The sequence below is a fragment of the Struthio camelus genome, chromosome 1, assembly GCF_040807025.1.
Source record: "Struthio camelus isolate bStrCam1 chromosome 1, bStrCam1.hap1, whole genome shotgun sequence".
Taxonomy (NCBI): Eukaryota; Metazoa; Chordata; class Aves; order Struthioniformes; family Struthionidae; genus Struthio; species Struthio camelus.
Genome location: NC_090942.1, coordinates 152,557,945 through 152,572,593, shown reverse-complemented (window position 1 = coordinate 152,572,593; position 14,649 = coordinate 152,557,945). Strand labels below are relative to the sequence as shown.

At 41.8% G+C, this 14,649-nt stretch overlaps 1 protein-coding gene across 23 annotated transcripts in view; it reads right to left on the bottom strand.

Moving 5' to 3' along the window:
- The window catches only part of MAP4K4 (mitogen-activated protein kinase kinase kinase kinase 4), a 168,041-nt gene that overhangs the window by 32,028 nt on the left and 121,364 nt on the right, over positions 1-14,649 (bottom strand). For 15 of the 23 annotated variants that reach the window (XM_068925104.1, XM_068925124.1, XM_068924965.1 and 12 more), the window contains exons 10-15: positions 14,221-14,396; positions 13,448-13,520; positions 13,005-13,215; positions 5,570-5,731; positions 3,368-3,454; positions 2,472-2,711 (exon numbers count right to left, since the gene is read on the bottom strand). In XM_068925104.1, the coding sequence (XP_068781205.1) occupies positions 2,472-2,711; positions 3,368-3,454; positions 5,570-5,731; positions 13,005-13,215; positions 13,448-13,520; positions 14,221-14,396 (949 nt within the window). The remainder of the gene's footprint in view (positions 1-2,471; positions 2,712-3,367; positions 3,455-5,569; positions 5,732-13,004; positions 13,216-13,447; positions 13,521-14,220; positions 14,397-14,649) is intronic. The other 8 variants (XM_068925062.1, XM_068925132.1, XM_068925053.1 and 5 more) reach the window with 1 other exon arrangement.

Here is a 14,649-nt window from a genome sequence, read left to right as displayed (position 1 = left end):
AACAGTCTGCTGTTGGAATCATGGCATCCTCTGGCACGTTTCTGCCAGAGGAGCTACCACTGAGGAACACGAAACTTCCACCACTTTATCAAAGCGTCAAAGAAAGACCAAACTGCAGCTTGGACTGATTTCATATGTTGAGATTCTGCTCATAAGATCAGTTGTAATCCTTGTGCCTGGAGCATAAAATCAGTTTGGGCGTTGTTTCCTAATTGTTCCCTAGCAGCGATGGTCTGGAGAGACTGGCTGTTTACATGCCCATGTCGGAAGACAGAGGCAGGTGTCTGGGACTTACTGGCTGGGCTATCTTAACAAACCCAACCTGGCTCTGCTCTCCAAAATTTGAGGACAGCAACAGTTTGCCTATGGGAACAGGCAGACAAGCTTCTGTCAGGTCCACATGCATTAAACCATGTTTTGGGAGACACAAAAATAAAGGAGGTGACTATCTTCATCATACAATCATTTTCACCACCATGTTCAACCACCTGGAGCCATCCTTCAAAGTTTAAAAATAGACCAGACTCTTCCTAACAGTTTTCCTGTTATGAACAGAAAAAGGAAAAGCCCCAAGTCTTTCCGTCTGAAGCAGCAGGCTTTTTATGTCTCTAGCTGTAGATGACAGAAGGTTTCCTCCACCGAGCACAGAAACTGCACCAGCTACATTTCCTTAAAAACAAGCGAGAGGTGGGAATGAGATAGCCAGGGCATCACTGGACAGGAACAGGCCCTGTTTCAGTCACCTGAAGCTATGAGCTTCCTTTTGCTTCACAAAGCCTACATCAAAGGTCCTTCCTCTGGTATCTCCGTTGCAACTGGAATGGGAAAAATCCCCAATCACCTTCACACTTTGCCAGAAAAGCTCACTCTGGCTTATCACTGTGATGGTCAGCATCTCAGTAGACGGAGGCTTTCTCTGGACAGGAGTCCTCCTGAAAGTCCAATTCACTATTTTATGTCAAGAATTAGATCAGCGTTAATGCCTGCTTTTAAGATTAACTGGTGTCACTCCCACTGCCAAGCACAGAGATATTTTGGATACTTCTATCACACTTTTTAAAGGTAAAATATTACAATGCAATCTCTGTGAAGATCTGACAACGAACACAATTTTTCTTTCCCTTCGCTTTATTCCTTTTAGCTAGCTCACTTAAAACAGAAAAGGAGGATGACATAGAAAAAGAGCTGAGTTAGTGGCTCTGCTAAAGGACACAACCAAACCTTCAGGAGCCTCTCTCCTTTCCAATTCTGAAAGGAAAATGGGGGAGGAGGGATGGAAACAGTTCTGCATCCTTTTAAAACAAGCCTTCAGAAACCCTGCTAATGGGCTGGACAGGAGCGCTGGATTCGCACCATGCTTTCACTGAGGTGGGCCAAGAATTTGCAACACATACAGGATGGCTGGTTCCATGCATGCACATGCTGAATGAGTCTGAGCTTGTCCCAGAAGAGAGAGATGTACCAGATATTTCACCCAAGAGGAATGGATGAGATCACAAAAATATGATGAACTTGGACAATAGCATCTATATCAAAAATGAGTTTGTGTTTATCATGTCAAAATAATACTTCAAAGCTATGAACAATTATTGGATAAAGGTGCATTGAAAACTATCTTATCATCCTCAACAACCCCATGGATTTTTTTTTCCCGTGTTCCAAAATGTATTTATCTAGTTCCCACATGCTGGCAATGAAAGTCATTAAGAGCTTTGACCAGTACTGCCCAGGCTAGTGGTTTGTGGACAACATGATGCTCCATTATTGCTCAAGTGAAACAGAAGAGCAAGGCCACGGAAAGAGAGCCAGATATGCATCAAAGAGGCAATTAATTGCTTTAGCAATGTTACCCATGGACCAGTGAAGAGTGGAGACCACTCACTGAGACAAACAGCACTCTGATGAGTGCCCTCAGTCCAAGAAGGTCTCACGGAGCTTCGTAAGAGCAGGATGTGCTCTCAGAAAGGAATACTTAACACTCTAAAAATGAAGGGAATGAAATTCAAGTTTGTGTTCATGAGAAGGAAAGTTCCAAGAGCACAGGCGAAAGCAACAAATCTGTAAACAGGTGCTGTGTGCAAGCATCCCTCGCAGATTTGAGCTTTCCAATTGCCTCACAATTTCCAGTCCTTAGGACTTGCCAGAAACACAGATCACCAATTGCACCACCACTTCCGGGGAAAAAATGTCTAATGTGATGCTTCCAAAATCAGCTCCCTTCAATCTCCAGGGCTCCAGAATTTCTTTCCACCTTTTAAACCTAAAAACTCTGCGCTACCACACTCGCAGCAAAAGTATTCAAAGTACCTCTCGGATTCAGAAACCTATGACCAACATTTATAAATATCCTGCCCCTTATCAGTGGCGCTTTGGCCTCCAATTGTACTATAACAGAACCATAATCCCTATGATGCCTACAGAAAGGGATAGAGGAACAGGTAGCAGGCGACTTCCTTAAGCGCAGAACTTACCTCACGCGCTCTTTCAGTAGGCTCATAGTGGGATTTTGGCTCAGGGGTATGATAGCTTTGTTTATTTCTTTCCTGCTGCTGCTGCTGCTGCTGTTGCTGCTGCTGCTGCTGCTGCTGTTGCTGCTGCTGCTGCCGCCTGTGATCATGCTGCAGCGACAGGAGGTAGGCTTGCTCCTGCTGCAACTGACGCTGGAGCCGCTCCGCCTGCCGATGCTCCTCCATCTCTCGCCATCTGTATTCCTTTGAGAGAACGCGTGAGCAATTCAAGATATGACACTGAACGTATGGCGGACGCGTCCCTATCCATCCCGTTAAAAACGCACCTTTCTGGCTGCTGTTGCATTTTTTTTTTATTTCGCTGTTAAAGTGTAACCAAGAGCTAAGTTGGACCACAATGGCATGTGTCTCGTGTTGGGAAAGTTGAGAGTGTATTGCTAAGCTTGACATAATTGGAGAGTTATGTCAAAATTGATTTTTATTACAAGACAAAAAAAAAGTTATTTATACTAAATCCAGTGTAAAGTACGGAAAGCAAAGATTTAGAGCAACACTAGGCCATTGTATCCCAGGGTAGATTTACATATCATGTGTGCTTTTGATCTGCAACACAAGCCCTCTAGTTCTTCACTGAATGCCAAGGTCTGTTCAGAAACTCGACCACCAAACCAGAACTGTTCCACTTTAACATAAAGCCTCCTCTTACTGCCCAGAAAGCAGTGTGACCATACCGCACTTCTCATATGTGCCTGTCAGCCCACGACACTAGCATAAATGGCCTTTTAATCAAGCTCCTTTGTTCATACTGTTAGTGCAGCTGTGCCCAACTAAGGGAAGCCTAGGACTGGCCAGATAAGTGGATCCTATAGCTACTGAACAAAACAGATACAGTGCTTTACCAGTAACATGGCCTGCTCCTGGAGCAGCTGCTGCTGTAGAATTTCCAAGTGCCGCTGCTCCTCTTCTAGCTGTCGCCTGATATACTCCTGTCACATAGAAATTACCCAGCAATAAATTTATTCAAAAGGAATGCATCAGAACCCCCTGGGTGGAACACCACACGCTACTTCCCCAGCTCAGCTTTAACGAGAAACGCACTTCAGGATTGATTAGTGCCTACAGAACAATTTTGGAAGTCCTGTCACCTAAACATTGTATTTTGGCCCATTGGGTCTGAAATTCGGACCCCTGCAAACGTTGCCGGCATGGGCCAGAGCTCATTTTTGTATTTTAGAAGTGATTTCAAGAAGCAGCAAAATGCACTTGAAGGTTTTGGAAAGTTAAAACACAGCAAGTCTGACTCAACACAGCCAACACAAAGTCACATGCAAGTTGTATTAAACATTAGTTTGTTGCACTGGTGCGATGAACTGTTAGCAACAGCTAGAGCCAGGCTTAGTGTAGGCAGACCTGGTGCAAGCTTCCCCAGAGGAGCTCTGCCAAGTGCAGTTCAGTCCTGCCCTGCCATCTTCCCTGCCGCCCTCACCAAAAAGCCTCTCCTGAGCAGTCACTGCTAGCCTTGCTGATTTATGCGATGGTTATGACACAAACAAACATCCACCAGTAAACAGATATTAGACCTAACTCATTTGCTCTTGTGATCTAGCCACCTTTCCACCTGCATCCTCAACAGGTCGAGACGTTTGCCTGCTGCTTCCCCTGACCCCTTAGAATGAACTCAAACTCTGAAGCACCATACCCAAGCTGGTAACATCCTATCATGCAATTAATGGAAATATGTAATATGTGCATGCGCACAGACACAAGCACGCACACACACACACGCACGCACACATTTACGGTGTATGCATAAAGAAATTAATGAATCAGTGATACAGTGATGGGAGCTATAGAAAATCTTGCGACAGACTGATGATATACACTACATTGTCATTATACACATTGTCTGACCCATAGTTTGGGTTAACAAAAATTTTAAGAGGAGACGTGTCATTCCCTTCTTTTACAAAAAGGATAAAAAATTCAGTGGCTCAGTTTGACCACGTCAGTTAACCTTTTGTCATTATTGGCACTGTGCGTAATTAGCATTTCAATAGTTTAAGTAGCAGCTGGGGGAATACCCGGTGTCTGCCCACAATTAGATTGCTGTGCTGTAATTAGAAATTTTCCATATATTTATTCTCATTGGTTAGTCTTCTTTTCTTTTGATTCCAAAAATCTTTGAAACATACACATACACAATAAAAATTCCCAATTAACATGATCAATGTTCTCAAATACTATGATTGTACGTAGGAAAAACTAAGTATGTCAGGCCGAAACCAGCATTCCTGAAGTTAATGGGAAATTTGCAATCAACCTCTAAGAGAACAGATTGTGGCCCTTTATTTGGGATCAGTATTTTGCAGTACATGCAAAGTGATTACCCTGATTAGAGTTTGTAAAGGACTTTAAAACATGCAGATTTCATCTGTAAACGTGGCAGCTGAATTTCACACAGTTTAAAAGGTTCCTCACCTGTACTTTCAACGTTTCAAGGGCATGCTGACACAATTTAAGATTTACTAGCTGTCTCAGTTGGCACACATTTATTACAGATGATTTTAGATAGAAAGAATAAGAGAGAGGAATTGTGTATTTACCTACATACACTTAAGAAAGTAAAACCCTCTGCAGCAGAAAGGTTCCATTTCAAATTCCAAATATTCAAAGTTTATGAAAAAGCCTCTGACCAACTCGGGGTGCCAGAACGTGACACACAAAAGAGCTGCCTTTCTCTCAGAGGCCTTCTGAATGGAGGCTTACGCCGCAAGAACTGCAGATCCAGCAAGACACATCTAGAACCAGTTTTCAGCATCAGTGATTATTTCACCAATTCTGCGGAGTTTTAGTTAAGCCCGAGGGTGCGAGCTGAATTTAGAGTAAGTATTGTAACAAGAGCTCTTTTTCAAAGGACTGTTGATGCTGCCAGAATTTTCCATAAAACGCTACAGTCTACGTTAGTGCATTTGCTGTCAGAGATAAAGATGAAAGGGTCAGCATTAGATTGTCTCTAGGTTTCTTCATTCTTACTATTTTAAATAAAATTAGAATTTAGAAGAAACCAACCTACTGCACACGTATCTCTGTCATGGACTCACCTGCTCCCTTTCAACCCTCCTCTTTTCCTCCTCTGCTCTTCTTCTCTCTTCCTCTTCCTTACGCCTCCTCTCCATTTCTTCCAGACGTCTTTTCTCTTCTTGCTCTCTCCGCCTTTGCTCACGCTCTTGTTGCCTTCGAGCTTCCCGTTCTCTTCTTTGTTGCTGCAGAAAGGGAAAAGAAACCACATAGTTTTACTTTTGTTGTTATCAAAGAAAGAGGTGGGGTTGTTTTCTACCGGGGAAGAGAGGGATTCACCAGGACTGGCAAGCTCTGCCACTGAGCAAAAAAACCACTTTATGCAAGTGTTCCATCGGGAGACTAACTTGTACCCCCCTCCACCCCCGACAAGTATCCCTAAAAACAGCATCACTTATTCTCTTAGGTTTCCTCATTAAAAAAAAAAAAAAAAGACATTTTTACATACCATATTCTTGGCAACCAAGGTATGGAAACTCACTGCTGCTGGTTAAAACCAAGAGAGGCTCATACTGAAATCTCAATCTTTGAAGGAATGCAGGTATTAACTGAAGTGACCGTTTTCTTGACTTCAACACATTGAACTCACAAATGTTGCCAAAAGGAAATTATTAGTTCCACTGAGTCAGCTAAAACTCAAACGACCATCATCTGAGTTCTTGGTAAGCAGTTTCACTCTTAACACAGTCCATGGTCCGCTAAGTATTTGGTTTTGCTGGATCAACAATCAAGCTCGATTTAATGTACTGCCCAAAACTTTGCCTAACAGAGAATGAAGGCTGACCAACAGCACCTCAGCCCCTCCCAGAACATCAAAAGCACCTATATTTAAAATAAGAAAAAGAGCTGAGCTAAGCTTCTACGGTTACACAGATGAGCTTCCACGCATGATCCAAATGTAAACCGGTGCTGATAAGTCAGCCCAAGTCTGAAAAGAATCTGGAAAACAGCTCTAGAAAGTATTTCGGAAATTCAGAGCATTTAAGATGTCCGTACAGTTGTGACCAACTCTTCCTGCACTTCTGCAGAAGCTTCCAGTTACTCCACCTACATCAAAATCCCAGGCAGCCTCCCACAGCTCCCTAAGCGTCAAAAGACCCAGCTGCCAACTGTTCAACTATCAGCTAGGAATTTCTCTAGTTTCATTTCATTTCTGTAATATGCTGAAAATCATAAAAGAAATTTAGACAAAAAAGCACAGTCAAATTTAATCTGATATAAAAAAAACACAGCAAAGAATTATATTGGTTATTCTTTTTCACATTTAGGTCAATAAAAATCATCTAATTTTTTGGTTGAAGCAAAGCTGCCACGGATTTGTCAATCTTAAGACACTCCCAACAGACACTCTCTTTCCTCATGGGATGAGCTTTCCTTGCTCAGTACATTACTCTACGTGTCTATGAAGCAACTAAAAGTTCTATAGCTTTTTATGTCTTCTGGGATCAACACTGACCCCACGGTGGAGTAGAAGCATTGAAAGAAAGGTGGCTAACACATGGTAAGAATTGGTAATACTTAAACAAAATGGAAAGCTTTCCAGGTCTCTTAACTAGCTGCAGTTTTGTGAAATATGCACCTTTCTTGAAGATCACTATTTAAATATACCCGCTCTGCAACTACAACAGTGTTCTTTCTTCTCTATAAAGTCATCCTAGCTTCACTGCTATCTTCTTACGCCACAAGACATACTTCTTTTCTCCCCTGTGCTTTCTGTACGCTCTTGGAAACAAAGCTTCCATGCTCTTGCATCTCCTCTCCTACTAAATACATCTACTAGGTTTTCCTCTCTCGTTTAAACAACTTCTCTTCAATGCATGTAGATATAAAAATAGTAAGTGCTCCAAGGCAGCTATGGAACACAGTGGATTTCCTAGTTTTCACTGCTTCCCTTCCTTCATTTTTAAGCACTTTAAAAGGATTAAGTAGGCACTTTTATTTCTGAATATACCCACCTGTGTCAAACAATTTCTATATTTAAGTCAATGCATTCAGGTGCCTCTTGGCTAATCAAGTCTGACAGGCTCTTTGTTTTTGCTTAAGAAAACTAAGATGTGAAGTACAATAATTCTGTTGCCCTGAGGATGCAAGAGACAGCACACTGCTGACTGGATGATATACACATTTATCAGCTCAAACACTTCTTAAGCATATGAAGCCTGTCTGTCTAATGATATTTTGTTGACTTTGTTAAGTGGATATATTGCAAATCTTGGGATGGCATCAGTTTCCTTCCAAGGAAGACGGGTGGACTGTAGGTCATTCTGATGAAACAAATTCATCACTCTTTGAATTAATGCAGAAATTTGCAGCAACAATTATAAATAACTGAACTTAATAAGATAAAAAGAACCGAAGTTATGAATCGACTAAGAAGGCTGATTTCCCATGACATCATGAAATAATCAAAATCCATTCCACTTTAAAAGATGAGATTTTTAAGCAAATACTGAAAAAGACTGCTAGCCCAGTGCCCACAATAGATATTTATTAATACCTTTCAGCACAAGAAGAAGAAGAAAAAAGGGTTCTCTGCCACCAGTGTGTATTTAAGTCAAATCTCCAAAGCACAACTATGCGTTGTCTGTGTGCCAAAGTACACAGAGAGATGGGGTTTCTCTGCATCACTTCTACTTTCTTGTCAGAAACCACTTCAGCCTCTTTGCCAAGTGGGTGAAACACAAGGCACCTGGCACCGGAAGAGCCCGCAAAAAAGCTGGACATGATCCGGTCATGCCTAGACCTCGCTATAAGAGAAAAGTTTCACTTCCTTTGAACGTGGGTCTTTGAAACCCTGAGCGTTGAACTACTGGCCGCTAACAAAACAGAATTTGCTCTTAACAAGCACAGGGAAAGGAAATCTACTGCAACAAACATCCCTCAGGTCCTACTCTAAATTTTGGCAAAAGCAACATCAAAACCGTTTAGCTGCAAGCTGCTACTGACCCATGCTGACTTTAGAAGCAGCCCTTCGGCTGACTTCCTACCATGACTCTGTTGGCTTAAGGTCACCTTCCCAACCAGTTTTAGTTACTCTTCCATGAAGATATACTGAAAGACTGTGTCCTTTACGTTTGCCCAAAGGAGGGAGAAGAAAGTGGGAAGAACATTACAGTTTCTGGGCTGAGTTAAAATAAATGTAGGCTCTGTTTACAAAACTTGCACTTCTACATTTTAGAAGTGCATCTGTTAGATATTTTAATTCTTATCATACATCACTAAACATTAAATAACCCTGATGTAAAGTACTACTCCTGTACACGCCCTTTTAAATAGCGGGTACAGACCTGGATTCACTGAAGTCATGGATGCCTATACAGATCTTCTTTAGTTGGATATGAGATTACCAACCCTTTTGTACATGTCAGATGAAAAGATTAATTTCAAAGAGTTAACTGTTAACTAGAACGTAAGAGGAAAAACTCTTTACAGAAATTCCAGAAATGCTGAAGCAGAACGTTAACAGAACACAGTCTCAAATTTCTGCATTTAACAAAACATTACTCTGTCAAAAAAAAATAGAAAATGTAATGTAATTGCTCCGGCTCTTTATCTGACATCAGGGTGCATTAATGATGATGATCTTATGGTACTCTGACATCTCCCAACTGGAAGACCATGCAGTAGAGCATGATTTACCAGGAGGTGGCAATGCAACTACACATGCAGTTGGTATACACAAACAATCCAGGACCTAGTTCACACAGTAAATTACAAAAGACGAATATAGACCGTCTACTTTTACATTCATAAAATATTATTACTGTCTTATATTCAGAAGAAGGTTAATGCGTACATATAGTAATGGTTCCTCCAAAAAGAATTAGGTAGCCTGGTATCATCTTAGGAAGAAGACTGGAAAGACTGAGTCTCAAAATAAACTTTTTCTTTGCCCATACTAGAGAGAATCCAGAAGTGGAACTTCTTACTCAGTATGTCTTACCTAATCCAAACTGCAGGGCAATTAAAATGAAGTAGGTACAAATAATTTCCCCTTCTAAAAGAAACAAAGCCCTGGCAAAAAGCACCTGTGGGTGCATCTACATTAGCATCTTAGTTCAGATCAAGAGTGCTCTTTTGATGTGAATCATTCCATCATCTCCACTTACCAGGTTTTGTTTTGTATTTTCAAGAGGTGCTGGAGTGCCAACCACTCCTTTTGGATGAAATTAAAAAGGCAGATGCACTCCAACCACAAGCAGGTATGCAGTCTAGACCACAGCTAATCCAAAGCAACTCCTCCCGCCTTCAAACACGTGTAGTGAAGTGTTTAGGTCCTCAGCACTTAATTATTCCTGCTCCACCAATCTGTTTCTACTGGACTGCACTACATGCCAATGGAGTTCTACCTCGACCACTTCAAAAACATCCATCCTAGGTTCCTGTAACCAGGAACAGAGACATTATTTAACCCAATTATCCTGAGCTGAGGAGGTCCACACAGAACCAGATTCCATCACAACTAATTCTGAATTTGCCAAACCAGACTGATTTTTGCAAACTGCAAATTCAAACACCTTTCCATACCTGTCACCCTGAGCCCTGGTGTATACGTTTTGCTGAACAGAAACACATTAGAACAGCCTAGAGCAGCTCAGATTTCTAGTTTTGACCATCTAAGTATTTAAAGTCCTACAACACTGATTTTAAAAAAGGGAGCGGAGAGGGGAGCAATCCCCTTCCACAATGTTTCAAATAATTTTCTGCACTTTGACTACATATGATTTCTGCCTCTTTAAGTAATGCAAAAATTATAAGGTCCCTGCAACAACAGGCTTTAGTAGTCACCTACACGCCTCCCAAAAACAAGTAATCTTTTCTCTAATACTGCTGAGAATTACAGAGTGTTTGGCAGATGTCCTAAACGCTGTTCCTGTAGCAGTCTCAGTCAAAACCGTCTAGGCTCTGTGCCAGCATTGTAAGAACAAGCCCTCAATTTTAATTTAGGAAAGATGGGGGGGGGGGGGGGGCATAAGCAACTCATCCAGAGAGATTATCCAATGCATAAAATTCTTCTCAAAGAGTGTCAAACAGGTTTACCGAAATACACATTTATTCTACACAATCAAATATTACAAGAAAGCCACACCCGGTAAAAGCTTCTGCAAACTCATGGAAACCCAGAGATTCAACGTCTGATGCTAATCTTAATTCCCAGCACCAACCTTTTCATTGTTTACTGGCTTCATCAAAACAGAGGGTGAGTTCAGGGCAAAGCGACAACACATTTCAACATGTTGGCCTTCAACTGAGACACAACACTGATGTTCTCTAAATATGTCTGTCATCCTTCCCTCATCTTAAAGAGAGGTTTTTTTTGTTGGTGTTTGTTGAGAGTCACTCAAGATCGCACATTTATCCAGTAGAAGATCCAGTGGACTAAACGCCTTTAAGTGCTTGACATTCACCACCTTCTTCTTTTTTTAAATATAATTCCCTTTAAGAAAACATTCCCCCACCCTTGAAAAAGGAAAGCTTTACAGCTCATCATTCATATTTACACCTCAAAGGGAACCAGGCAGAGGTTATAGGTTCAATAAAAGACAACAGGTTTTCTCTTTCAAACTTCACATGGTTTACTGTATAACTTTATTCACTAATATATCAACCTACGGTATGCACTGTCATGTGGTTGCTAAAGTTGTTGGTTCTGTTTTGTATTTTAAGAGGCAGCACGACCGATTAAAACTGACTTTCAGGTAACTCTGTTTCCTTTTTAATTGCTCATTAAATCATGATTTCTGCAACATTCCAAAAAGCTAACTTCCAACCCTGTGCAGCTAAGGGATGCTTTTTTGCTCCCATTGTTAACAGCAGCATCCCCTCTATTTTAAACGGAAGTTCCAGATTTTAAAGATCGTATTGATCACTGAAGATAAATAAGCTAGATAATGTAATCGTAATCCCCTTCCTTGCCAAAAAAAAAAACTCCCTCTGCAGAACCTCAGAGCTTATACAGGCATTTAAAAGAGCTCATTGACTCCTATACTGAGCAAAATTCTAGAGGCTAAGTGATAACTTTTGCTTGTCTTTGATAATATTAAAAAAATTAGTTTTCATACTGTCCCATGTTAGCTTCTCCTAGCCTCATTTTACCACCTTCCTCCTGCTCCCCCCCAAATCGCTTCAGAGCCAAAGTCTAAAAACAGGCCTACAGTTGGAAGAGCAATGATGTTTATCTTGGCAGTCGCAGAAGGGTGGGGAAGAAACAGAAGAGAAATGGAGTTTACATGCCTCCCCCTTGTCCCACCTCCTGCTGCACGTGTGGTTGTCTTTGCTACCGATCCCTCCTTATAGCAGCACTAAATTTACTTGCACACCGAAAAGGAGGCATAAGGAGCATGAAGCGGACCAAAAGGCTATCTGGAACTTTGCATTAGTTGTTATGCAAACGCATCATGTGAAATTTAAAGTTGGGATGCAAATCAACATTTGGTCCTCATTGTGTCCTCATTAAACATTACCAGCATTTGGAAAACTAGACTGGGTGTAGTTTTTCCATTATAGCTGAGTGAACAGTTGAAACAGCAACTCAAACAACAGAGGTCATTTAAGGACAACTGGAATTTGACCCTGTACTTCCTGAAGAGCCAGATGATTGGTTTCACTTCAGCTCTTATATCTAGTTTTGGCCTGCAAAACTGTTTTGAAATCCTTCTACCCCTGAAACTTGCACTGAATTTTCCACTTATATATACCTAAATACATACAAGATCTTACGAGGTGAAAACGAGGACAAAACAATATTGTACATGTACCTTTACTGATTTTTTTCTAATCTTCAAGTAGCATATGCAAACTGCACATTTACCGTATCACAAAAATATGATTTACTTATTTATAAATTGTACATATTTATAATTTTTTCACTCATTTATGAATCATATTTGTATTTCTTATTTACAAATCGGGGGGGGGGGGGTTATTCATTAGGCTACTATGGCTGAAAGAGTAGTACATCAAACAATAGGCTTCTACCTACCATGAAGGAGTGCCAAACACAGATGTTTGTGAAAGCTTTAAAGTGAAATTCTAAGTATGTAATGGCCCCAAAAAAAGTCATCTTGGGGCACTGCCCACTTAAAAAAAAAAATCATATGGGAATAATTAATGTCTCTGCTTCTGCACAGCTACCCAAAGTCTAGACTTGCTGCCTCTTCTTTTGAACAGAGACCAAGACACAGCCTCCCCCAGTACCTTCAAACAACCAGGCCTTGGCTCCCCTTGCCTCCATAGGAGCTGCTGGATATTCAGCGCTTTAGGAGACTGCTCATATTTAAGTAGCCAGACACGGATTTAAGTGCTTTGCTTTACATTTGCCAAGGGATTCGTACGTGTTGTTTTCTTTCCTGAGACGTGCTGGGACTACGGGGAGCTCTTTTTAAATGGGTGTGGGAATGGGAAAAACAAGTGGAAGAGGGGCTCCTGCCACCTGCGCTCCAGCCTTCTTGCTTCTACCTCTTCTAGCCGTCTCCTTTGCTCCTTCTGCTGCTCGATGCGCTTCTGCCTCTCCGCCAGCAGCTGCCTCTTGTACTCCTCCTGCTCGCGGAGCTGCTGCTCCTGCAGCAGCTGCTGCCTCCGAAGGGCCTCGGACCGTTCCTTGTTTTCCTGCTGCAGCCGCAGGAAATCACGTCGGAGGGTTGATTCTCCAGGCACATTGACAATGGAACTGCAAGAAGAGGAAGTTACAGCCTCCCTTACAATGAAGCCTGACAGGCCATTAAATACCTTTGCGAAAGCTGGGGGAACATTAATAAAATATATTGTTTCTTTAAATTTTAATCTCGTTTCTTTCAGAATGAAGACACTGGATGCATATCGAATCTATGCTCCCAGTGACTGCACAGTGCTCCACTTAACTGGTGTGGAGTGCCCAGAGCCCTCCAAGCAGCAGTTATTACCTCGGCTCTCCTTCTTGTTCAGGCACTTCCTCCTCCTCTTCCTCACTTCCACTGTATTCATATTCTGTCTCATCTAGCAGGAAAGAAAGAAAGGCCTAAATAGTGCTGAACTCCAAATTTTAGGACACTTGGAATTTGCACTAGCACCTTCATGAACCCATTCCCAGCCGCTGCAGTAACAAGATTCACCTCAGACCCTAGAACTCACCCCGCGTATACTGCCACACCTTCCTAGACACAGAAAGCAGCACAGTGCTTTCCAGCAGACTTTCAGTAAGATCCCTGAACGACACCACATTTTCAGTATAAGACAAGACACTTGGAGAACCTCTGCACCACCTGAATAAAGAGCCCAGGCTGCCCAAGACATTCTCTTTATAGCTCTTGTGATGGGTTCTTTCCTGTGTGTGAGCCTGATTCATGGCATCGTTCCAGGAATGAACCTACCACAAAACAAGAGAGAGAAGGGAGGGATATGCCAATATCCTCCTAAACACTGTTGAATGCTCGTCTGGAAGAGGCAGTGCCCTAGAAGTGAGTAATTTTAACTTATCTGAAAGTAAGATGTTTGCAACTCATATGTTCTGTGTAGAAAGACAGAACAAAACCTAAAAGCCTGTTGATAGTCAAAATAAGAATTAAAAAAGAACCTTTTAAGGGTTTGACCTGTTTGGGTTTTGGGGCGGGGGGAGGGCGTGGATTTGGAACTCAAAGCAGGACAGAAGTATGTATTTTTAATAAGTCACCAGACTTGACTTTTAGAAGCTGCATACCTTTCTCTCCTCTCTTCTTTCTGGTCCTGTCTATATGGTCCTTCAGCTGGATTCGGACTTGCCTTTCATTTGGTTGGTCACGTATAAACGGATGTTTCAAAAGTTGCTCCGTAGAAGGTCGCTGCATATAATTCTTCACTAGACAACCTTCTATAAAGCTGAAAAACTTTTTTGACCTGAGAAAGCAGGCGGGGGGAGGGAAAAAAAAAACAAAACAAAATCACAGCTAAAACTCAGCTCAAATACTTTCTTCCACTTTTCCCCACAGCTTAATTACTTTCCTCTAAGAGCAGCACGTCCAAGAGGATGGTTCAAGCACTGTCTGAAAGGGTGCCCGGCACACCAGACCCGAGCTTGCTCCAGCTACACGCCAGGCCGGATGGACACAGGGAGATTGACACATACGTGCAGTACTTTGGCACAGCATCA